A 24804-nucleotide genomic window follows, 5' to 3' on the forward strand; every position below is an offset into this window, starting at 1 on the left:
CCCTTTCCACAATTCTTTTTTCTTAAAGTCTCGACATACGGAGCACACTACGTAAATGCGTGCGTATTTTTGTCCACAAGTACCGATACGAATTAGTACCGAGCTCATCGGCACATCGGCCTCTCACCGCTCTCATCATGAACCAGGTGACTGATATCTCGGTGGAGCATTCAGTTTGTTAAAATTGCGTCGCGACTGCGACAGATGCATCGGAAACGTCTGTCTCCCTCGACTATCGGCTCGGCTTTTGACCTCAAGTCTGGCAAGAAAGTATATTGTGGACGTTGCACTAAATAGGCTCACGCCGTTGCCATCACATACATACGCTCAATGAGCGGGCGGCACCCGTACGGCCCCCGCCCATCTCATCTGTTGCGGGGGAATCAATTGCAAGTTTCGTGACACTTTGCCCAAAGTCAAACCCCACATCGCCATGGTTGTTTTTTTGACAAGGGATGAGAAGGTCTCGGCGATTCCTACAATGGTCTGGGGTCTCTGAACACAGTGACACAGTAATCGTGGTTCGCTTATCAAGTTAAACATTACATTCATACATACCTGTGTCAACAGAGAAATTGGTTACTGGCATAATGCAACCATTGCGTAGCTTCGTCCTCGTCTAACGGTCATCTCATTGTTACTTGTCATCAACTGAACAGCGGTATCATCATCGGGCTCCAGTTATACACCTTACGGCAGGCTGCGGCAACCCCTTTATTCTTTCCCAACCCGTGAGACAAACTGGCAATGAGCGCGCTCGCCGATCTTGGCATCTTCGGCACGCACGATAGAAGCCCATGTAAGACATTGCAGGTCAGGCAGACCGCTCCCAATGAAAGCCCGGACGAGGGCTAGATGCAAAGCGCACAACATTCCGGATACCACACACCGCAAACACGGATACCCCCATTGGCACTGAAGCAACTGCGAGAAGAGGAGTGAAACTCGAATAATACTGCTTGTCCAAGCCACGGCGGCCCGGTGGATGTTCCCCGGTGACCGCCCTCGGTCTGAGCATCCATGTCACCGTGGTTGGTTTCAAGGGCGCTTAAACTGACCTGCAGCATTGCTCGCTCCGAGACGCCAAGGCAAATGGTCCGAACACTCGGAATCCCCGGGATCTCTCTTCACTTCCCCGGTCGAGAACTCGGCGCAACTCGAAGTGGCACGCAGCACCAGTCGGCTCCTCTTCCCGGCCGAGTCGACACGCCTCTTCCTTTTTGTGGATCCACACATCCGTCGCACAACAGACGCAACGTGAGCGACATCCTTGCGAATCTCGAGATAAACATGGAGCGTTTTTGGACAACTGGTTGCACCGCCTGATCAAGATGTTGCCTGTGTGCCTGTCAGTATTGCTCCAAGGACTCGTTCAAACCTCCACAGAAGCCTACATTAGCAAGTGGGTGACAAAATAGGGTGCTTGTCAATAAAAATATTATAATGCTCACTTACCTGCTTATTATTCTTATATGTAACTCTCTTAGTCTTTCATCTCTACTATCTCTATTATCTTTATTATTCCTATTATTTCTACTTTATTTTTCCATCATGTTTATTAAAGAATACTCTACAAACGAAGACTACGGATAGGAAAGGTCCTAAAAGATCCAAGTAAGGTACCTACTTATCAAGTGGCAAGCGATTTTGTCACCCACTTGATTAAGTACCTTGTGTACCGGTACTTACGAGAAGCTTCTCGGCCGCAAGCTTCAGGACACGTCAAACGTCGCTATGCTGACGCTGCGTTTGCAACTTTGACATTGGTGGCTTGGTTTGCCGAATGCTACGTTCTAGACAGGAGAAACTCACCCAACTTGTCCATCAGCCTATGCGACGACGGCTTCATATTGCACTTCCTGCAGCATAGCGTTCAGCCGTCTAGGATCCTTGCCACGTCGTGGTTGAGGGATATATATAAAGTGGCTTGGTGGCGCGTTCACTTAATCGTACCCTCTCAAAGCCGCTCATGCTACACCCTCAGGCGTCTCGTCTGCACGGTGAGCCTGAGAAACATAGAGGATGGCAGTGGTGGCGCGAAAACATGATGATTCATGTCAGATATGATGGCGAGAACCAGGTTTTGAACGAAGCGTAAGCAACCATCAACACGGGCGCATTGCAGCTTGCCAATGCTATCTGCCTGCTCATGCACGAGCAAGTAGATCACGTGAAGGGTTCCATTGGCTCTTGAAGCATGCACACAACGACAGATTGCAATTGACAGGCACGATCTGCAGATGTTAGGCTCAGGTGCAGACTGTAAGCTGGATCCTCTCGGTGAGCAGAACGGTGTACGGGAACAGTCGACATCGCTTCGCCAGCAATGATCCGAGGTGTCGGCCTTCTGTCGCCAAATAGGATTCTTTTTAAACGATGAAGAGACCGCTCTTCCAGCTATTGTAGTAATGGATGGTAGGTTGTTCATTGAAGCCATTCTACTCTGCGACTAATGACTCTGTGTCTCGTGAGAAGTCCAAATTGCTGCTTTCTTGGGCGCTACTTCTCAATCATCAATGCTTTCTCATCAACTCAAAAATATCAAATGCGGGCAAAAGGGGCAAAGCTGTCAGGCAAGCAAACGGCTCAGATCATGCACGTATCTCTCTTAGACTTTTGTGTCTCAATGATAGACCTTTCAAAATCTCTCAGAAGGTGGAAGTCTGTCTCTTAATCATCCAACCAACAGCGTTGGTGTTGAACCCGACTTCGAGTTGGTGGTTCGCTCCTAGAGAAGCTTCATTTGGATGGCATTCGCATTTCATGAGCCAACACTAACCGCGGCCAACCGGGCTCTCTACCAGGTACTAGCAGGTAGTACCACATACATCTGTGATATTAAAGACTCGAACTGAAATCACAGCAAATCATGTGTTCTGATATAGTGGAATATACTGGGGGAATAACTTCTGCTGTTCCCATCGCTTGCCCCTCCTTCTCTATTGGTTGTAGTTTTGTAAATAAATCAGTTATTTCGTCAACAAAAGTACCAGTATTGCCCCTCATTGTGGCTGAAGCTCCAACGTCGTCGCCTGCCTCCAAGCCTGTTTGGGGAGGTGAGTATGTTCCCCATGGCATACGAGATTACTTACAGACCGGGCAATTATTTTCACAGGTCTCATGGCCAGCTGGAGTGGCTCTCAACAAAACGGCCAATCGTCACAGTCAAAAGAGAGTCAAGCCACGGAGCGCCACGATAGAGATGCTCCTGGCCTGTGCATAGAGAGCCGCTCCCCTGTTCAAATAACGAACCTCCGTCTGCGGCTTGTGTGGCTCTTCCCCGCTGCTGGCGGCGCCTGAACACAGTTGTCGTCTGCTCATCCACTGCACCTGCCTCATCAGTGACCAATGACCAGTGCGGCACCATCTCGACTCCTCATGCGGGTTTCATCCATTTCCGCCCTCCAAAGGCTGACATCTTTGCGAGCTTCTTCTTCCTCAATTCACACTTCTCCCAAGACTTTGAGACCTAGAAATCACTTCCTCTTGCTTGCGAAACCCTGCCGGCAGAGATTTTCCACAATGAACGCTCAGGAGCTCAAGCACTACCTGGCTGACGCGCCGCCGAGCGTCGTCCGTTTGGAGATTGAGAAGCACTTTGAACCCCTCACCGACAAGCAGAAGCGCTATGCGCATTTCATCAGCAAGTAAGAACCTCGTCGTGATGCCATGTCATCATTGGTGTTAGCCATGCCAAGCTTTCATGGGGGAACGGAAGCTAACAGACATGTTAGAGCCTCGTTTGCGGGAACCCGTATTGTGCTCAGACAACTTTCCCCAGAGTCAGAGCCAATTTACGACTTCATCATTGCCTTACACAAGAGCAGTGGTGGTGACTGGAATAGCCTTGCCAAGAAGGCTGGTGTCGATGAGAGCCAATTGACCAACTTCCTGGAGTATGCTGCCCAATTCTTGGGCAACAATGGCAACTACAAGAGCTTCGGTGATGCCAAGTTCATCCCTAGAGCCGATGAGAAGACTTTCGCGGCTCTTGCTGCTACCTCTCCTGAGGCTGAGCGTTTCTACAAGGCGACCAACGGTGCCATCTTCAGCTCTGACAAGCAGGCGCTGATGCACCTCGGATTCCCTGACAAGGGTCACATGACTACCTACTACCCCGACTCCCCTCATATTACTCAGGAGGAGATCGAAGCCGTATCCGCCTGGATGGAGAAGAAGGGCCTTCTCCCCGAGAACAACCGTCTCCGTAAGACTAAGGAGGGCATTTTCGAGATTCTCATTGCCTCGGCTGTCACGAGCGTTCCCACTGAAGGTGGTGACATCGGCAAAGAGACCGAGTTCAAGGTTGAGGATGGTCTACTCAAGGGCAAGACGATTAAGCTGGTATACGGCGACTATGCAGCTGAGATGAAGGCTATTTCCGAGTATATTACAAAGGCGCAGGAGAACAGCGACAACGAGAACCAGGCAAAGATGCACGAAGCATACGCGAAGTCTTTCTCGACTGGCTCCCTCCTCGCATTCAAGGACAGCCAGAGATTCTGGATCAGAGACAAGGGGCCCATGGTTGAGTCCAACATTGGATTCATCGAGACCTACAGAGATCCCGCTGGTATTCGCGGCGAGTGGGAAGGTTTCGCATCTGTGGTCAACCTGGAGCGTACCCGTGCCTTCGGTGCTCTCGTCTCCGCTGCGCCCGAACTGATTCCCCTCCTCCCTTGGAGCAAGGATTTCGAGAAAGACAAGTTCCTGTCGCCCGACTTCACATCCCTCGAGGTTCTGACCTTTGCTGGATCTGGAATTCCTGCTGGAATCAACATCCCCAACTACGACGATATTAGGCAGACTGAGGGCTTCAAGAACGTTTCTCTTGGCAACGTCCTCAGCGCCAAGGCTCCCAACGAGAAGATTCCTTTCATCTCCGACGCCGACTTGGAATTGTACCACAAGTACAGGGACCCTGCTTTCGAGGTGCAGGTTGGCCTTCACGAGTTGACTGGACACGGCTGTGGAAAGCTTCTTCAGGAGACCTCTCCCGGAACCTACAACTTTGACAAGAAGAACCCTCCTGTCAGCCCTTGACCGACAAGCCTGTGATCACATGGTACAAGCCTGGACAGACATGGGGATCTGTATTCGGCAGTCTTGCTGCTTCGTACGAGGAGTGCCGCGCTGAGCTTGTCGCTATGTACCTTGGGTATGTCATGCATCGTGCAACTGGCTGTGCAGCAACCCCTGACTAATCTGGATCTAGATGCGAGTTCCCTGTTCTCAAGATCTTCGGCTTTGGCGATGGAAGCACCGACATCAACAACGAGGCCGGCAACGTCCTGTATGCTGCTTACCTTCAGATGGCCCGCGCAGGTCTCGTCTCCTTGGAGATGTGGGATCCCAAGAGCCAAAAGTGGGGCCAAGCGCACTCGCAGGCTCGCTTCTCTATCCTGCAGGTTGGTGACAATGACGTACGCGTATGAAAGCCCAAATGCTGACAATCACTCTCCACAGTGCTTCCTCCAGGCTGGCGACGACTTCTGTAAGCTGGAGTACAAGAAGGATGATCTGTCCGACCTGGAGATCAAGCTTGACCGTTCAAAGATTTTGACCACTGGTCGTGAAGGTATGTGGTCCCCAATCTTATGACGAGCACTTTGGGGCACATCGATGCTGACTGACGATTCGCAGCCGTTGGAAAGTACCTCCAGAAGCTTCACGTGTACAAGGCCACCGCCGACGTCGAGAATGGCACCGCCTTCTACAAGGAGATGACCAACGTCGACATGGACTTCTGGGGCACAAAGGCGAGAAACGTTGTCCTGGCCAACAAGCAGCCCCGCAAGGTCTTCGTCCAGGCCAACACCTACCTCGACGAGGCCACCGGCAAGGTCAGCATCAAGCACTACGAGGCGTCTCCGGCAGGTATCATCCAGAGCTGGGTCGACCGTGACTTGTGACTAAGCCCAAAGTCCGAGACGGCCAAGCTGTGAAGAGGCTGGCTGTGAATAGATGAAAAAGGGGGTCCTGCATCAACCATAATAAACCTTGTAATACCATGCTCCTAAGAGGAGCCAGAACATTCAAGTTTCATAGATCATTCGCATGACGTGAAGCCTAGTGGATATGTTTGAAGACTTCCGAGATTGTTGGTAGGCTCCTTATGACAAGTTTTGACATCATCCACTTTGGTCGTCACGAGTCAAGGAAGTGCAGCGTATGGTTCATGTCAAATATTGTCATTCCCTCGTAAAGGGGGAGGCACGTCGTCGTTGGACCGGATGCGTTATCTTCTTTGTGTGTTGGATTTGTGAAGAACCTCATTACAGACGCCAAATGTGACCGATGCCGTCGACTTCCAAATGCAATTGGCAAAACCAGCCCAGCCCGTGTAGCCATAAGTTCTTCGTCGTCTACAACAACAACATTCCTCAAACCGTTGCGAACTGGGCGAAAAAAATGTGTGGTTCTTCTTTTTTGATCCCAATTGACTTTGTCCCCTTCCTTTTCCACGGAGTCTCTATGTCCACATCATCCGGAAGCCTTGATTTTTGAAACGACCAGCGACGAAGAGAGCAAACCCCCGAAAAGCCCACACGCCAAACGAAACCTCCCTCTCAACAGCTTTTTTGGTGTAGGAAAAAAACTGTTTACCAGGTCATCTCGTGGGGCTTGTCGCCCTTGCGCAGGCTGAAGGAACTCGCCAGGTAGGAGGCGAGCATGTCGACCTTCTTGATGCTGGCGAGGAGGGCCTTGTCGACGGCCTTCTGGTCGGCGGCACGGCTGCTGTTGATCTCCTTCTTCTGTAGTCACACATGTACTGTCAGCCTCCCGTTCTCATTGCATCCGTCCTGGACCTGTATGTCCCAGAAGATAAAATCGTACCTCGGGCTTCTCTCCCTGCTTGAAGAAGGCGGCCTCGCCGACCTGCTTCTTGGCCTTGTCGGCGGTGAAGTACTTGGGTGCGGAGATCTCCTCAATCTTCTTGGACTCAACGCCGGAGACGTCGACCTTGTAGGATGTGGCGATGACGTAGCGGGAGTTGACGCGGCGGAGGGGAACGCCGTTGATCTTGAAGGGGCCGGTAACGAGAAGGACACCCTGGTCGAGGGTCTTCAGGAGAACGACGCGCTTGCCGCGGAAGCGGCCGGCGAGGAGGATCAGGATGGTACCGGGCTGGAGGGTCTGGCGGGGAGCCCAGGGGCGGACGGCCTTGCGGACCTAGTGACAATTGTCGTCAGTATCGCCGTCGCCAGTTTTCATGATTTTTGTGCGTGTTGCTTGAAATTCGACATTTGTGATAAAGGGGGATATGTCATTCCGCAGATCACGAGCGTCTTCCTCCTCCATATCTCCGATTCATTTTGTGTGCGTTGGTCGATTTGCGATTGGTGGTGCCCGTATTGATATGTTGTCTCCCTCGTGCCATCTTGGCTGTCCCAACTTGGGGCTCTTGAAGTTTTGCGTCGTAATTCGAAAAAAATTGTTGCGCTCGCTTTGTCGTGTCCTCCCAATTGCATCCCAAGACCAAACTCGTGACCGCTCTCGAAATGACATTTCCTCCTTCCATCGCATATGCGCAAAATTCCAAGCAGCGCCAGCACGCAGTTGGAGTAAACTCACCTTCTTGGCCTCGGGCTCATCGTCGGCGTTGTACCACTTCTGCGCCTTCTGGGAGGGGGCGGGGACGACCCGAGTCGACGAGCCGAACTTCTTGGTCGTGGATTCCGTCTTCGCCGACATGGTTGCTCTCGGTCCTCGTGGAGGGCTGTTGTGGTTAGCGGAGAATGGGGATCGTGAACGAAAAAGAAGGAAGTGGTTGATCTCGTTCGAGAGGCTTTGGTTGTTGGGGTCGGGTCGGCGGGAAATCGATTTCTCAGAAAATGTCTAGCGAGTGTGGGCGGCGGGTGTGGAAGGCAAGCCCTCCGCTAGTCCATATTAGGCAGGGTGCATACGGCAGAAACCTCTGCACTCTCTGCAGGTGCGGGCGGTGAGCCAGGGCCCCTTCCCATGCCGACAATTTCTAACGGGAGATTGTGCGCCCGATTTTCCGGGGCCAGACCCCCAGGGCCCACTGATCGGTATGCTTCCCAGCTCAGGGCCGGAGTCGGACGGGATGTCACTGGACGTCAACGGAGTCACATCAGCAGCACGTAGCTCTCTGTCTTGCTAATCCATAGTTAGTCGGAGGGCTTTTAATTATTTGGAAAACACCACAGTATCCAAAAATCATTATCAAGATATTTTCTTGACATCGTCAACCACAGTCTCCGCATCATGAATGTAGCTCTACTCTGTACTCGGAACACTGCCTACCTATGATGGGCAAACAGCGCTGGCGGTAGTTGCATTTCGTCATGCGCATTGGCCACGTGCTGATAAGATAAAGCTTCGGAACGTGCTAGACCTCACCGAAAGTGCGAGAATGTACTTGTGGAATCTTCCGACTTCGCGACTTGACAACACTAGGAGGTTGCTCAAAGAATATTTGAGGCATTGTACTTGTCTTGTTTCTATCTGGTGTGAAGTTATCAATCTGGGACGACTTTTTACAACAACTGGCATTGACCAGTAGCCACAATGCAAGCCAGAAGACAACTCATCTCATCAGTCCGGCGTATCGTCGGGTCATCGTCACCGAGACCTACTCGACTAATCTCAAGAGCCATCATCAACGAATCTGCTGCACTCAGAAGTAGTAGCAAGCTTCTACCAACGATAGCCATCAGAAATTATGCAAATGGAAGACCTCATCCCCCAGGCGGTACACACCGCATGAACATGGGTGGCGAGCCAGAGAAACCGGCACTCGAACAATTCGGAATCGACCTGACGGCGAAAGCCAAGGAGGGAAAGCTCGACCCTGTCATTGGACGTGATGCTGAAATTCAACGAACTATTCAGATTCTATCGCGGCGGACAAAGAACAATCCTGTCGTGATTGGAAAAGCCGGCACCGGCAAGACGGCCATCCTCGAAGGCCTTGCACTGAGAATTGTGCGTGGCGATGTCCCGGAGAGCATCAAGAACAAGCGTGTTATTGCTCTCGATCTTGGCTCGCTGATTGCGGGTGCGAAGTTCAGGGGAGACTTCGAGGAGAGACTGAAAAAGGTCTTGACTGAGGTCCAGCAGGCAGAGGGCGAAGTTATCCTCTTCATCGATGAACTGCACACGTTGCTCGGGCTCGGCAAGGCCGAAGGATCGATCGACGCGAGCAACCTGCTGAAGCCAGCACTTGCGCGTGGCGAGCTTCAGTGCTGCGGTGCAACCACGTTGGAGGAGTACCGCCTAATCGAAAAGGACGTTGCCCTTGCCCGGAGATTCCAGCCCATCATTGTCAACGAACCCACCGTCCAGGACACAGTCAGCATCCTGCGCGGTATCAAAGACAAGTACGAAGTCCACCATGGTGTACGCATCACCGATGGTGCTCTGGTGGCAGCCGCTACCTACTCTAACCGCTACATCACCGACCGTTTCTTGCCCGACAAGGCAATCGACCTGATGGACGAGGCCGCCAGCCATCTCAAGCTCGAGCATGAATCGAAACCTGAAGACATCATGGCTCTCGACCAGAAGATCATGACCATCCAAATCGAACTCGAAAGCTTGCGCAAGGAAAAGGACGTGGCCAGTCAAGAGCGTCGCGACAAGCTGCAGGCGGACCTGAAGAAGTACGAAGACGAGATCGCTGAGCTTACCAAGCGCTGGGAAGCTGAACGTGGCGAGATTGAGGCCGTCAAGAAGACCCAAGAGGAGCTCGACAAGGCCAGAATCGAGCTAGACCAGGCACAGAGAGAAGGGAACTTTGGCCGGGCGTCTGAGTTGAGATACAGCGTCATCCCCGCCCTGGAGCAAAAGATTCCCAAAGACGGCGAGAAGTCAGACGGCAGCCTCATACACGATGCCGTCACTGCGGACGACATCGCTGCGGTCGTTTCAAAGGTGACCGGCATTCCCATTTCCAAGCTTACTTCCGGTCACATTGAGAAGCTCGTACACATGGAAGATTCCCTGCGCGAGGCTGTCCGTGGCCAAGACGAGGCAATCAAGGCCGTCTCGAACGCCGTACGCCTCCAGCGCGCCGGTCTCAGTGGTGAGAACAGGCCGCTTGCATCCTTCTTCTTCCTCGGACCGACCGGTGTCGGAAAGACGGAGCTCTGCAAGAAGCTCGCCGGATTCCTCTTTTCTACTGAGTCGGCCGTCGTCCGGTTTGACATGAGCGAGTTCCAGGAAAAGCACACCATCTCCCGCCTCATCGGAGCGCCCTCCGGCTACGTGGGCTACGAAGACGCCGGCCAGCTCACCGAGGCCGTCCGCCGCAAGCCTTACGCCGTGCTCCTCTTTGACGAGTTTGAGAAGGCCCACCGCGACATCTCGGCCCTCCTCCTCCAAGTCCTCGACGAGGGCTACCTCACTGACGCTCAGGGTCACAAGGTCGATTTCCGCAACACCATCATCGTGCTGACGTCCAATCTCGGCGCAGACATTCTCGTCGGCGCGGACCCTATCCACCCGTACAAGGAGACAGCCGACGGCGAAATCGACCCTTCCATCCGCAAAGCCGTTATGGACGTCGTGGCCGCAAACTACCCGCCAGAGTTCCTCAACCGCATCGACTCCTTCATCGTCTTCAAGCGCCTCGCCCTTGCTGCCCTCCGGGACATTGTCGACATCCGCCTGCGCGAGCTGCAGCAGCGGCTTGACGACAAGCGCATCGTACTCGACGTCGGCGGCGAGGTGCGAGACTGGCTCGCGGAGCGCGGCTACGACCCCAAGTTCGGCGCGAGACCGCTCAACCGCCTCATCACCAATGAGATTGGCAATGGGCTCGCGGACAAGATCATCCGCGGCGAGTTGCGCTCCGGTGAGACGGCGGTTGTCAGTATCAAGGAGGACAATTCGGGCCTCGAAGTTGCGGCTCAGTCAAAGGCGTGCAAAAGACACATCTGATTACGACATGTACGAATACTTGTTTTGATTCATTGTTAGGAGCACGGAGTATATGGAAGGAAAAGGCTGTATTCCCTCTCTTGAAAGTGTATGCCAACCAACATTGTAGCGTTGTGGAAACGCCGTGTAAGACTGTAAAATCATTGATAGACTATAATTACACATATAATCTACTCACGTATTCCATCCCAGGACCCACGGATAATATTCGTTTTCGATCCCAATCATCTAGCGAGCCTGTGCACTTATACCCACCTTTCACGAGTAGCCATTTGTCCTCTTGAGTCGCATCTGCTTGCATGCCATCCCTGTGACGTCGAGTACCCACACCCACGCGTCCAAGACAGCATTCCACAAAGGGGCTCTGCGGTAAGACGGCGTTGAAGCGTACGCTTCAAGAGGGGGCTAGAACTCTGGGCTGAGGATGCCGCGAGACATTTCACTAAAAGGGGTCCGTCGAGGAATGGAGGGGTTGGGACGGCGGCGGCTCCAGGAAAAAAAAAAAAAAAAAGAGTCATCGCATATCCCGTGGCACCATGAAACTTTGTGAGAAAAAAAGGAAGTCAAGTCTATAACGATTCTGTCCCAACTCTCAAGGCTAGAACTACCTGAACCCCCTCCATACCTAACAACAAAGACGACAAACTGGAGGAAAGCAGGGCGAACCACCCCTCATAGGGGGGACTGACCAGTCATGAAGAAAATCGTTAAGCCCATGTCTCATCCCTTCCCCTACCGAGAATGGTAGGCAAACCAGACCACCAAAAGAGCAGAAAACACCGTATTCATGGAATTGCGCGGAGGCGAGAAAGCCAGGGTGTTCATGAGTAGGCTTCTCCGTCACATTTGGACGGAGAAGCGTATAGAGTTGCTGCGTGAGGACTGTACAGATTTCCCAACCCAAGACGCCCCCTTTCTTCCAAAACGAAACTTGTCCTTTTGAGACCAGAATGTGTGTGCTTGCTGCGTCGAGAGAATGCCAATGGAGTGTGGCTCACGTGATGTCAGGGACCACCATGGGGAGGAGGGGATGGAAGGACGAGAAAATGCGAAAAAATGAGTTATGGACTATTCGATTGCCTTGTGACCGGTAGCTTTGCGAATTACAACCGTACCAGAGGGATGACGTGAAAGAGTAGCAGAAGAGAGGTAGTCCGTTCGGCTTCTCTTCGCGGCATTTACTGGTGACCCGCCTTGCGCAGGGTGGTGGCAAGCCACTCGAGACCCTCGTAGAGACCATCACCGGAGGTAGCGCAGGTGGACTGGATGTACTATTGGGGGGATCAGTATGTAAGTCGTAATTCGCCATGCTCGAAGGGAAACATACCCAGGCGCGTTGTCTCAGGGAGTGGAGGCCAAGCTTGTCTGTGATCTCGGCAGCGTTCATGGCGTTCTGTAGGAGAAAAGGTCAGTCGCATGCTCCAAAATTGATGAGGCCTCACGGAGTGCCGAGGGAGGGGAAGGGGGATGGCGGGGTAACGTACGGGCAAATCCTGCTTGTTGGCGAAGACCAGGAGAATGGCATCCCGCAGCTCGTCCTCGTTGAGCATGCGCTGGAGCTCCTCACGGGCCTCGACGATACGGTCGCGATCGTTGCTGTCGACGACGAAGATGATACCCTGGGTGTTCTGGAAGTAATGTCTCCACAGAGGACGAATCTTGTCCTGGCCACCGACATCCCACACGGTGAACTGAATGTTCTTGTACTCGACAGTCTCGACGTTGAAACCTGAAAAGGACGGAATGTTAGCATGCCATTCGCCTCCTCGATGCATTGACCTATCGACAGCCGGGGCGCGATATTCGATGATGACACGAGACAGGATAGGGTGGTAAGGGGCGGTGCGTACCAATGGTAGGAATGGTCGTGACGATTTCACCGAGCTTGAGCTTGTAGAGAATCGTAGTCTTTCCGGCGGCGTCAAGACCGACCATCAGAATTCTCATCTCCTTCTTTCCCCAAAGCTTGTCGAAGATCTTGGAAAATGCGAGACCCATGGTTGCGGTCGTCTAAGTGTCGGTTGCGTTGGGTAGGAAGAAGTAATCTGTTGAGGAGCGACAGTGTAAGCAAGCGCGCAATTGATGAATTTAGATTAAATGGTAGTGACGTCGAGAGAAGATGCGGGCGGGATATAAAGCAACATAGAGAGCACACTCGGAAAGGACAGATCGTAACGGAGGCGGGCAAGATCGGGTCACTGACCAAAGTCTGCCTAGGCGCTGAGCGAAGGCAAGGTGATGCGATGATGGACTGTTCAAGGTTGAAGTTGAGAACCAGGCTGCCGCAATTCGCAAATGGAGGAGAGGAGATAGCGGGATAGAAGAAGTGGATGTGGACAGGCGACGTGGAGGGAGGGAGGGATAGGGATATTGGATTGGATTGGGGGGCGTGTGGTGGGCTGCTCTGCCTTTCTACTGTATCCTGAGGTGTCGTGTCCAGACCAGACCGATGTAGGCACGCGCGCAAGAGCAACTTTGGCCGAGGGGGTGGGAAAGGGGACTGAGGGGACCAAGGCCCGACTGAAGATGACACAGAGGCTGGAAAGAAAGGGACGGAGTCGAAACAGAAACAGGTGATGACGAGAACTAGTGACTTACTTCTTCACGACGTCCCTCTGCGACGGGAGACTGGAGACGAGTGGTGGTGGTGGTTTTTTTTGGTCGTGGGTGTGATTGTCGGTGAAGGGGGGGAGACAGTCCAAGTGTCAAGAGGATTAGTTTAGGTGGGTGGAATAGAGGCGAGCAGAGGGGGTGGGCTTTGCTAAGATAATCTTGGGCTCTGCGAGGTTGGTGGTGATTTTCAGAAAGGCCATGTTTTTCAAACTCTGTGTCCCCACTTCTACTCGACCACCGCTACAAACGGACGCCACCCTGTGGCCCGCCGAGGTACCTTCCCTAGCAAGCTGCTGTCTGGCGATACCTGCCCTTGGGATTCCTAAAACTGCCCACGCTGTCATGTTCCATGAGGTAAGGTACCTAAGGTTGCGTGCTGAGGGCCTCAAGTCAAGCTGGGCACGGACCATACCTAGGCCACTCGGAGCTCCCTCTACTGTAAGGTAGGCACCCTTCTAGCGTTGTCAACCGCTAAAGGGCCTCTTTGAAGCACAAAGTACCCGCATCACGTGCAGGGGTCGGCTTCCATGTACCGTGAGAAACAAAGTCGGAAAAGCATCGGTCCATTACGTCTGGCCCCCCGAGCTAGACTTCTTTCGGCTCAGCCTCAAGTCCAACCAGACGTCGCCAAAGTGTCCAGACTCAAGGAACAGGGATCACCTCCAGGAACCGATCTGGAGAACAGCCTGGACACAAGCCAACGTCGCTCCTTTTTTCCTCCGACCCTGACCTCTACCATTCGACTCCAGAACAGCTCGACTCCGCTGTGCCTGCCGACCAGCTGAGTCTGACTTCTTTTCGTATCGGCCACGTCAGAGAGCTCTTACACCACCCAGAGAAAAAAAAAGATTGGAAGCTCCCGCCATGTTCTTCCCTTCGGTCGCCAAGCTGCTCCTCGCAGCTGGCTTCGTCCACTCGGCCTTGGCCCACAACATCCAGCTGCCCGCCCACGGCCGCGAGTGCTTCCACGAGTCGCTGCACCGCGATGACAAGATGACCGTCACCTTCCAGGTCGGCGATCGCGAGTTTGGCAGCGCCGGCAACCTGGACATTGACTTCTGGGTACGAATCCAGCTCCAGCCTAACCCCACCACCACCCCCTTTCGAATCGCGTACTTTGCGCGCAATTACATCATGGCAATGGCAACAAGACTAACCGTTGACTCCCTACGCCTATAGATCACGAACCCCCAGGGCCAGTACGAGACCTTTGACAAGAGTGTCTCCAATGGCGACTTCTCCTTCGACGCGAAGCACGACGGCAAGTACACCTACTGCTTCGGAAACGAGCACTGGGGCGCCCACAGCAAGGAGGTCTCCTTCAACGTCCACGGCATTGTCTACGTTAGCGAGACCGACGTCCCTGCCGACCCCCTCGAAGTCGAAGGTAAGGAGCGCGAGCACAACGAATTCTATTCAGTGGGATTTCTAGGCTTCTCTAACACTTCCCCATTGTAGTCCGTCACCTTTCCGAGCTCCTCGCCCAGGTCAAGGATGAGCAGTCCTACATTGTCCTTCGCGAGCGCACTCACCGTAATACCGCCGAGAGCACCAACAGCAGAGTCAAGTGGTGGAACCTGTTCGTCATTGGCCTCGTCGTTGGAGAGTCCGTTTTCCAGGTGTGGTGGCTTCGCAGATTCTTCGAGGTCAAGAGGGTGGTTTAAAAGTAATAAAAAAAAGGGCGTCGTCATTTTTCGTTTTCCGGATACCCGTGTTGGGGACGACAGGTCGAAGGCGCACAAAAAGGGATGGTGATCCGGCTTTGGTAGGATGTCCTTGGAGGCCTGAATGCCAACAACATCCCTGGAGATGAGATTGAGATGTATAGTGTATCATAGATCACATGAATGACACGAATGGTTCTGAACATGAAGCAAGGGCTTGCTTTCCTTTTATTTTTATTTTTATTTTTTTTGGTCTGGAGTGGACCACTGGCGAACCTTTGAGCGTCTTTAATCATAAGACGCCTTACAACAGGCGTAAAGCAATCAGTTGAAGGGTGCAGATGCAAACAAGACATTTCATTTACAATAGTCTTTACCCCCAGCCCTGCAACACTACTAACATTGCCTCAGCATCTACAGAAAAAACCAATTGGCAGACAAGCTCGTTACTCAAGAGGAGATATTTGTATTACAATATCCACACCGGAAGCCGGAAACAGCCAGTACTGTCTGTCTGTCTTTCTGTGTGTGCCATCTAGGATGAAGATACTAGAGGTTTCTGTCCCTGACAGCAGTGCCACTGAAAGCCGTCTGGAAACCCTACCCACAAACGGATACATGAGGCACAGCTGTAATGACCTCATCTAGTTCTTGTGACTCATGCGGAATCATAGTCTGGGTTTTCTCAAGGGCAATGTGCTCGGGTGATCTCTTCTGAAGATGCACTACTAGGCAGGCTGCCATGAACGGGCTCGGAGTCACCACCGTGTCCAGGAGCTAACACCCCGTTGCAATACTTGTCTCACTTATAGATAGCACTAAGAATCGTTTGCTTCGCTGCCACAAGTCAGTGCGAAGCGACGAGATGGGATGGTGACTGACTGGCTGCGGCGTGGTAGCTCCAATAGCTAGGCAGACTGTACTTCCTTTAGCATGAAGTTGACATTTGGCCTTTTTAGTTGTGAAAGGGGCAGTCACATCACAAGGCAACAGCTTACACCAAAGAACAGAAAGTCATTTTACTGAATCGAATTGTGATGCAAGATTTTTGCTGGCCATCCTCTGTGACCATCATGACTCCCTCTAACCTGACAGTCATTATTTACATCATACATCATGTATACGGCAACGCATTAATGCCTTTCCTACAATAGCCACGAGTCCATCTCGTGAGCCTCAAAAGTATGCGTTATAGAACCCAACAAAGCTAACCCCAAGACGCCGTACCATCTGTATGTCCCAAATGTAGCCCTTTGAAAAAAGAGCAGAATAACACCAAGTGCAACGCAAATAGGTCATGCTTCATACACCTCCAAGGTCGCCTCCTCATGTTCATGCGTTCGGATCAGACTCAGGGACACTCTCCTTTGTCTCTTCGGGTATCTTCTCCACGGGAATATCAACTCCCTTGACTGGATGAATGAGCATTGGAGGCAGGCACATACGGCCCTCACCACCACGCATCTGGCCAACACTGGATCCATCCTTGCTCAGATCCTCTGTCGTCTCGAACTCCTCGCCACCATCATTGTTGACTTTGAGGCCGAGCCAGCGACGGTACAGATTCGGAGCAAAGCCTGAGTTGTAGAACCAGCTCAGACCACGGAGGTTGTGCTCACGCTGACCAAACACTGCAGTACGAGCACCGCCGCTAGCTCCATTCTTGCCGCCGTTGAGGACCTGAGCCAGATATTCCGTGGGCCATTCTCTGTCGACATACATGGGGTGAGGCGCAAATACTGCCTTGTAGCCGTGCTGGAAAGCGACGGTAACAGGCCACATTTCCGGGAAGGCAAAGTGCTTCTTGAAAGCAGTCTCGCGGTGCATCGTCATAAGCAAGCGGCGGGACATGCGCGAAGCCGTGATGATGTGGGCTCTTCTAGGCGGCATAGGCTCGTCCCGGTTGTTCTTGTTGTATCCAGTAATGTCCTCTGACAACAACCAAGTGGTTCCCTCAGGGTCAAAGATGGGGTTGAAGGCGATGTAGTCGGCTTCTTCGCCGACACCCCAAGTGTACTTGTCCTTCTCGTATGTGGTAGGCGGCTTAGGGTCGTTCTCAATCTCGAACCAGTCGTCCTCATTGGTAGGGCGCTCGGGTCCCCAAATGGTCTTCTCTCCTCTTGTAATCTTGGTAGGGTCTTGGTTCTCCTTGGGCTTCGCGCCAGGAATGTTCTTCCACACGTTATCAGCGCCATCTGTTCCCATCTCGGACTGAACACGGGCCATCTGTCTGAAGTCCTCCCAGGAACCGTGTACGCTGGGGATGTAGAATCGAGAATTGCGCTCCCACAATCCCTTTCGCGGTTGCTCCTTGCCCCAGTTCTCCATCTTGGAGAAAAGGTCGTAGTAGTGGCCAGTGTAGCGAATGTCCATCTCCCAGGACCAGTAAAAGTCGTACTCGGGGTGCTGGTAGCCGAAGTATTGCATAGCCATAGTGAGGCCGCGGTAGACTCCGTGAACTGGCAAGTCAGGTCCACGAGTGTAGAGATCGAAGATGCCCTGGTACAGAGACAACATCTGCGTCTCTGTCCACAGCGTCACCAGACCTCTGAACTCCTCGGGAATGCGCTCCTTGATACGGCGCTCGTAAACCTCGTGATCGGCCCAGACAGGGTATGCTGCGTCGTTCTTGATCTGGACGAGAAGATGGACGTCATAGCGCCCGCCTGAAGCCAGTGCCAACTCGGAAATGACCGAGCGGACGTTCATAATATCCTCCTCGCGCCAGTTGTACTCGTCCCAAACACGAATCACTACAGCAGTTCGTGACATCTTTTCCTTGGGCTTTTGCTCCTGATCGGCTTTCGTGTCTGCCTCGGTGGCTTTGGCACCGGGCTCCAAGTTGTCGAGAGGATCGCGAGTCACCAATGTCGCATTCTGGGCAGGTTCGTCGACGAAGAAACCACGTGCGGCGGGAGTCTTGGGGGGCATTGGCTTGAATCTCTCGTTGTTCGACTGGTAGCACCGGCGCTGAGCATCTGCCCAATCAACCTGGCGCCAGTCCACCTGAGGGGTCTTCTCCCACACAGCATCGGAACCTTCCTTCTCGCCGTGCTCGCCGATTCCGAGACCTCCAGCGGGGACGGAGTATCCAAAACCATAAGGCGCGTAGCGTCCGAATCGTTCGTAGCAGATGTCTTCAGGCAAGTTGAGCAGATCGTAAGAGCCTTCAACGTGCTGGGGGAATCCTTGAGGGCGGCCTTCGAGGTATCGAATGGGCGGGACGCGAACTGTGTTGTCCTTGTCGATGAAGCATTCATTCATCTTCTCGGGCTTTGTCACGAAAATGGAGCCAGGGTGATCGATGAACTCTTTGCTCTTGGGCACAGCGCGTCTGACAGCATCGTCCTTGCCATCCTCGCTCGTCGTGGTGACGGTGGTGTTGATGTCGAGCTGGTCCAAGGGAAGTTCGTCCGAGGAGCGGGGGTACGAGGGAATGTACTTGGAAGGGGCGACTATAGATCGAACACCTCCGTAGTATCTTTGAATGAAGCCAAAGGACTCCCATACCGGCGGAGGGTCTGGCTTCTTCTCTACCTTGCCCTCGATGATCATCTTGTTCTCAACGTGACTTGCGCGTACCAGAGACATGATCATGACCACCATAAACGTAAGCAGTCCTAAGCATAGGTATCGGATGATTCGGTTTGGGAAGCGGTAAAGGTGGGTACGCGGGCGGCGGGCAGTCGCGAGAGCCCGCTTCGGGAGCATCATGGCTGCGCTCGAGAGCGATCCTGAAGTCTGCCGTGAGCTCTTTGCACTCGGCGACGAGGATGTCGAGTAGTCTTCCGATTCGTCGTCGGAAGAGTAATAGTCGTCGTCATCGTTGGAGAGGCGCTCCTTGGTGCGCAGAGGACTGAGTTGCTCGTATTTTGGTAATCTGCCCGTGCGGTTCTCGCGAGACCGCAGTGGGTTTGAAAAAACACCCATTTTCGGTGCTGGATTGGAGTCTAAAGGGTCTCTCAGTTAGTTTCTGGGGCAGACAGAGACAGCAATAGCGGTGCCAATCGGTGGTTACTTACCACGAGAAACCCGTGAACACCTCCAAGTGCTGTGGTAGAGGCCCGGGGGACGGGCGTGGCAGCTGTCCTGTCACTCGCCTGGTTGTAAACGATTCGCGTAATACTACAGGGAGACCTGTGAGGTTTCTTGTACAAAGTGTCGTAGAGTATAGTATACAGCAGAGGCGAAGTTGGTCGTAGTGTGTGAAGGTGGGAAACGAATGCTTTGGACAGAATAAAGTAGAGGTCGCAAGCCAAAAAAGATGAAGATGAGGTTCGGGGGCACGGTGCTAGGGCATCATATGGAAATGAAGCGCAGCAGGGGAACGAAAAGACGGAGGTTAGTTTGGGCCAACAGAGTCCACCTCGAATAATATGGATCTATCAATGTTGGATATGAGCGACCCAGCGACGGCGGGACAACATGAGAAAAAAAGGCAGGAGCAAAACAGCGAGCGACAACCTGGGAGGTACGTATTTCGTAGCTGCTAAGGTCGGCGAGTATGGTTCGGCAGTCCAAGTAACTACGTATTCTGGGTGGGATGCACACTGTGAGGTGAGGTGGTGTGTGTCGTCCTTGCTTTGAGCCTTCCATTTGAAGTGAAGGGGGGAGTTCATTGTCTTTGTTGGACCGGGAAGGAGGGTGAGGGTGTGGAGCTGGTTCTTTCCTGGGCCCCCCTATCCGCGTCCCACGCCATCGCCACTAAAAAGATTGGATCTGATTGGGGAATTGGTGGGGGTCCCAGGCGATGACTGGCCAACTACATGTTGCTCTGAGCAACGAGGGTGTGTAGGCGGTGTCGGTTGGCAGAATTGCGAACACTCCACTCCCCTCCAGCTTGCAGCCTTGCCCCCTTCCCCCCATCCTGTCGGTGCCAGACTTTTTCTTTTTTTTGCCTATTGGATGTTGACCAGGAAAGGTTCAAGGGCCGCAGCGCCGCACCGGGACCTTGGCCCAAAGCAGCGACGAACAAGATGCAAGATGCACGCCTGCCCTCTCCTGCTTTTTCTTCCTAGGCCCGCCGCCTACGACTGGATTTTGGGTGCGCGCCAATGCGGGTCTCCAAGAACTTGCAGAAGCACAGCAAGGGTTGTCGCCTTGGTCTCGACTTCCTCGCTAAAAGCTTGACTGGGGTCTCCCTGACAACCATTTAACCAACTCCGGGACTGGTTGCCCGCTACGGTTCGGCTCCTTGATTGAAGGTGCGTTCCACTTCCCGTCCTCCTGCAATCCAGCAAATCCAAGACGCTCGAATTTCAAAATGAAGGATCCTGACACTTTCTGGACACTCCTCTTTCGAGTCTTGACCATGTTTGGTCTCTTGGTCCATCACATCACGATGAAAGAAGACAACTGACACCGACGCTGCTTACTTTACTGGGTTTCCAACTTGCAACTGACTAGGTAGCCAGGTAGGGATCACTCGCCGGCCCCCAATCGCAATTCGCACTTCGCTTCAACCCGCAGGAGGGATTGTCTGCAATTTGCAACTGCAGCCGATGAATGAATCAATCACCGCCCGCGCCACACATGGAATCGTTTCCTGTCTTGTCGCAACTCTCATCTGACCTGCACAATGAGACCGGATGAAGCTGCAACAAGTTCGGACGCGCTCCTCTGTTTCGTCTCAACCTTTGCTGAGCCCTGAGTCCTACTTCAACGCTCTTGGCTGTGCCATGAGACATGGTCTCTCCATTGTTCCGTGAGGGTACCTACAACTACCGGTCCGACTCGAGGGAGGCATTTCTTCAGCCAGCTTCAATCTCGAGTCTGAATCCTGATCCATCCATGCACCCCGCAGTGTCTCCTCTCGAGTCTCCAAAAAAATCGACGTCATGCTGCCAAGCTGTTTGGTGAGAAAGGATGGATTCGAATTTCGACCAAGACCACCAGCGAAGAACGCCTATCACTACGGACCGCGACTCATCATCTCATTTCAAACATTACCCAAAGAAAGCACCGACGCAGTGTGCCAGTGCGACAAAGGAAATTATCGCAATGAGATGCCATACCGGTCCGCCAATCCGTCAATCGTGTCTCGTCGGCCTTGCAGATTCCAGCAGAACAAATTTAGAACACGCCGAGATTTAGCAGGCGAATATCGATTTGCATACCCAGTTTTCATCTTGTCATGCATGTGGCTGAGGGCGGAAGTCGTTACGGCGCATCCCCGTACTGTGGTTGCGTTGTAGCACTAACAACGTACAGTGGTACGCTCGCTGTGTACAGAGAAAAAGTCGCCCTCCCAATGCAACCCCCCTATCCATACCTTATGTCCATCCCTGATCAACGCTATCTCCTGAACTCGTGGCTGCGAGGTGGTAGGTATGCATTCACCCACTTAGTTCAACCCAACTCCCAAGCTCCGCATAACGGCGTATCTAATCGCGTTCAAAAGGTGCCGCAACGCTTAGATTGGCGCTTTCCGATGGCAAGACCTTGACGCGTCCCGTCTCACCCAACACGGCCCGCAGCCGACAAGAATAGTCTCCCGGTCTCAGCAAACTTCACGACAACGGCAAGCCACATTCCTATTAGATTCATGCCGGTTCATGTACTGTGCCGTTTTCTCATTCCCAGTCAATTCCTCTGTCACTCAATGCTTCAGGCGGGAAAGGGAGAGAGGACAGTTCGATGCTTTTGAACATGCGCAAACTCTATAGTCACAGTCACACGGCCTACTTTCCCGTTGGTGGGATCGTGTCTCCAGAGACGTGGTCACCCTGACTGCAAAACGCAACTCTGTTCTGAGGTTCTTCAGCGAGACTCTCGCACTGTTGTTATTACCCAACTGCGTGCAATTCGAAAGATTCTGTTTGGGCACTCGCTGCTGGAATTCGGAGCTTGTTATGCTTGGGTAGCTGTCAATAGTCTCCGAGGCAGTGCATCGCCGTCACCTGAGAATACGAGCTGAGGATCAATCAACATCAGACGTCGAGCAAAGCAACAAATCGTCTCTTGGATATCTTTACGAAAGTCGTCACTCTGCAGCCAGCCAATGAAGACATATTCGGAAGGAAATCGGCTGACCCGCCGCCGTCGAGTTGTACAAGTGCGCCCCTCACGGTGGAGACAAGCATCCGTTGGCCCCAAAGTGCTCCGGCGGCTCCTTTCAAACTCAAGCACACCCTCCTGACCTCTCACCGTCCCGGGGGCCCCAGGAAGCCCTCCGTCACCGGCGGCCTGGGTAACATTGCCCCGAACTGGCGGTGGAACCTTGCAACCTCAACTCAACACCAAGGCGTAGGACGGCTACCGTTGAACGCATGACAACTTCTACCAATATTCCGTTCACTTCGAGTAGTTGATAAGTCTCAAAAACGCGGTCGATAAGTGCACCGCTTCAGCGTGCGGAGTGACCACTTCACGGCAAGGGTCCTGCGTTGACTGAGGGCTGCATTACAACGGCTTCTTGCTTGCCTCAGAAAGTCGGTGGACAGGAGGCCTGATGCATACAGGGCCACGGTACACGGTACTGGCTTTGCCCTAGCTTGGTCGCCGAGGCGGGAACTTTGCCTATCTCTACCTCGCACGAGCCTAGTGTAAAGAGTTGCAGGCCAAAGGCTATATGCGGCTTGTGGTTCAGACTTCCCTTCACCTAAAACTGGCCACTCAGATTTGACCCTTTTGTCAAACACCGTCACTTGATCAACAGTCACCTCGACGCCCAGCTCCCACGACCCCGCATAAGGTAGTCTGACTTGCGACAAGACCCCCCGGTGGTTAGTCGAACCTCGTGGTCACTCGTTCGTGTGTCAGGTCCGGTTGACCACATACCCTTACTTTGCGTTCGCTTTCCCTCGCCAAACTTTTTCCTCTCTTCTTCTTTCTCGGTTCACCTACTTATATCGTGCTCCATCTCTTCCATATCGTTGTAAATCCACCGCGCTCGAAGTCACCTCATCCCATCCTCCTCGAGCCTGGCGGCTGTGCATATTAGTGCCCATGCGTCTCAACATCTCGTAAGAACAAGAAAAGCCAGCCATGTCCGTCGCGATCACCACCTCGTCGGCCTCAACCCTCCTCCATGAAGAGCCAATTGCCTCCCCCCATGCCTGCGGCGTGGGCCTGGATCTCGACCAGGCTTCCGTGAGCTGCGTCCTCAAGCAGGAAGCCATCTCTGTCACTCTCAATGGCCCCGCCATCTTCACATTGTCCATGACTCTGGCCCTCATCATCCACTTCCTCGAACCCAGGATCGCCGAGACCCTCCTCGTCATCGTTCCCATCCTACTGCTCGTACGGAACGACTACCACAACTTCCTCGGCCTCGGACCGGGCGGCACGCCTGCTACGTTCCAGGGCTACGTTCGGATAGCCTGGTTACGGCTCTGGGCACTTCGAGACCCCTTTACGGCGCCGGAGGCGAGGCCAAACATCCTCCCGAAGCGAGGCATCCTCCGCCAGGATGGAGACCTCGCTCGCCTACCCTACCGTCCCGGTCCCCGACCCCAGGTCGCCGGCATCGCGCCGCAGAGGCAACTGGATCAGCACGGCACGGTACCGCACTACCACGCCCTCCGCAAGACGTTGCAGAAGCTCGCGGCCGCGAGCCCGGGAAAGTTCGGTACCGCGAGGTCCTGTCTTGAGAAGCACGGCCTGGCACTGTTTGCGCGGCACCCCGTGAACGTTACGTGCAACGGCGAGGTCTGCCACGTTCACGACTCGGATCACAGCTTGCACATGAACCTCCATCCCGAAGACATTCGAGAGGTGCTGGCCAAGGGCTGGGGCCAGCGGCATCCGTTGGCGTGGAAGGGGACGTTGGTGAGGATGCCCGTGCCGGAAGAGTTCGTCATGGTATATGCTCCACGAGGTACGTTTCTTCACAAACAAGCAAATGATTCTTGGATTTCTGGGGAAAACGCTGCTTGCTCTCCATGACGGCGGCGGGTGACGACTAGATGTCCCACAGTTCACTCTTTTTCTGGTTCCAGCAGAGAGCCATCACGAAGGCGATACAACAAAACATTATCGCGGGAAGGGAGACAGAGGAAATCAGGTCTGGCCCATATCGGTTTTCACCAATGCTGACTGTACCTTACAGATGACCACGAGCTGAGGATTGTGTGCAAGATCATTGAGGCTGCCATATGGTACGTCGTTTCCGAGAGAACAGACATCCAAGCCGAGAGGGCTGCTTGAGACTCTTCTCCATGCCTGGAGAAGACTCGGGCAGTTTTTACGCTACTCGCGTTGAAAGTGCTTATCCAGACACACATACACGCACACACAAACACAGTTTCCAGCAGTTAAAAATCAGGGGTTGCTGTTTCGATTTGCGTTTGATGATTGGCACGAAATTGAAATTTGGCCTGGAGTTGGAGGAGTCTTGATAGATCAGAAACAAGTAGATGAACAAAACAAACAACTTGACACGTTGATGTTATCATCTTCTTAACGGGTGGTGTACGTGTCTGTTGAATGATGAGTAGAATCCCAAAGAAGGGAATCGTAGACATCGGAGTGCCATCAAGACTTGAATGCTGAATATGCTCTCACTCTATATCCTTTACCCCTTGCTTACTTGCTGGCCACAGTACCGGCAACTCTGATGCCCCTGTCTTTCTGTATGGATTCAAAAGAGGTGCCAGTTGACGGTCATCCCTGCATTACGTTT

The 24804-nt window shown here is 53.1% G+C and overlaps 7 protein-coding genes across 7 annotated transcripts; 4 read left to right on the plus strand and 3 right to left on the minus strand.

Moving 5' to 3' along the window:
- Positions 1-3522: 3522 nt before the first annotated feature.
- Positions 3523-5912, plus strand: N0V96_002390 (uncharacterized protein; the record flags this gene model as incomplete). The annotated part of the gene is made up of 6 exons (XM_065756513.1): positions 3523-3647; positions 3735-5031; positions 5082-5158; positions 5216-5408; positions 5467-5578; positions 5644-5912. 6 exons carry the CDS (start codon positions 3523-3525, stop codon positions 5910-5912), a joined length of 2073 nt encoding a protein of 690 aa, XP_065614882.1.
- Positions 5913-6602: 690 nt separating this feature from the next.
- RPL6 (60S ribosomal protein eL6) lies at positions 6603-7695 on the minus strand (the record flags this gene model as incomplete). The annotated part of the gene is made up of 3 exons (XM_053187570.1): positions 6603-6755; positions 6838-7173; positions 7576-7695. The coding sequence occupies 3 exons, from the start codon at positions 7693-7695 to the stop codon at positions 6603-6605; spliced, it is 609 nt and encodes a 202-aa protein (XP_053055074.1).
- A 1032-nt stretch (positions 7696-8727) lies between these two features.
- On the plus strand, positions 8728-10905 carry HSP78 (chaperone ATPase hsp78; the record flags this gene model as incomplete). Its single annotated transcript, XM_053187569.2, has 1 exon — positions 8728-10905. The coding sequence occupies one exon, from the start codon at positions 8728-8730 to the stop codon at positions 10903-10905; it is 2178 nt and encodes a 725-aa protein (XP_053055073.2).
- Positions 10906-12083: 1178 nt separating this feature from the next.
- ARF1 (Arf GTPase arf1) lies at positions 12084-12903 on the minus strand (the record flags this gene model as incomplete). Its single annotated transcript, XM_053187568.1, has 4 exons — positions 12084-12176; positions 12233-12298; positions 12390-12634; positions 12756-12903. 4 exons carry the CDS (start codon positions 12901-12903, stop codon positions 12084-12086), a joined length of 552 nt encoding a protein of 183 aa, XP_053055072.1.
- A 1479-nt stretch (positions 12904-14382) lies between these two features.
- On the plus strand, positions 14383-15182 carry EMP24 (p24 complex component; the record flags this gene model as incomplete). The annotated part of the gene is made up of 3 exons (XM_053187567.1): positions 14383-14580; positions 14698-14905; positions 14977-15182. The coding sequence occupies 3 exons, from the start codon at positions 14383-14385 to the stop codon at positions 15180-15182; spliced, it is 612 nt and encodes a 203-aa protein (XP_053055071.1).
- A 1332-nt stretch (positions 15183-16514) lies between these two features.
- N0V96_002395 (uncharacterized protein) lies at positions 16515-19112 on the minus strand (the record flags this gene model as incomplete). Its single annotated transcript, XM_053187566.1, has 1 exon — positions 16515-19112. One exon carries the CDS (start codon positions 19110-19112, stop codon positions 16515-16517), a length of 2598 nt encoding a protein of 865 aa, XP_053055070.1.
- Positions 19113-23168: 4056 nt separating this feature from the next.
- Positions 23169-24329, plus strand: N0V96_002396 (uncharacterized protein; the record flags this gene model as incomplete). The annotated part of the gene is made up of 2 exons (XM_053187565.1): positions 23169-24000; positions 24232-24329. 2 exons carry the CDS (start codon positions 23169-23171, stop codon positions 24327-24329), a joined length of 930 nt encoding a protein of 309 aa, XP_053055069.1.
- Between the last annotated feature and the right edge of the window lie 475 nt (positions 24330-24804).

This window comes from Colletotrichum fioriniae (genome assembly GCF_027942845.1).
Source record: "Colletotrichum fioriniae strain IMI 355084 chromosome Unknown scaffold_2, whole genome shotgun sequence".
In the NCBI taxonomy this organism is placed as follows: Eukaryota; Fungi; Ascomycota; class Sordariomycetes; order Glomerellales; family Glomerellaceae; genus Colletotrichum; species Colletotrichum fioriniae.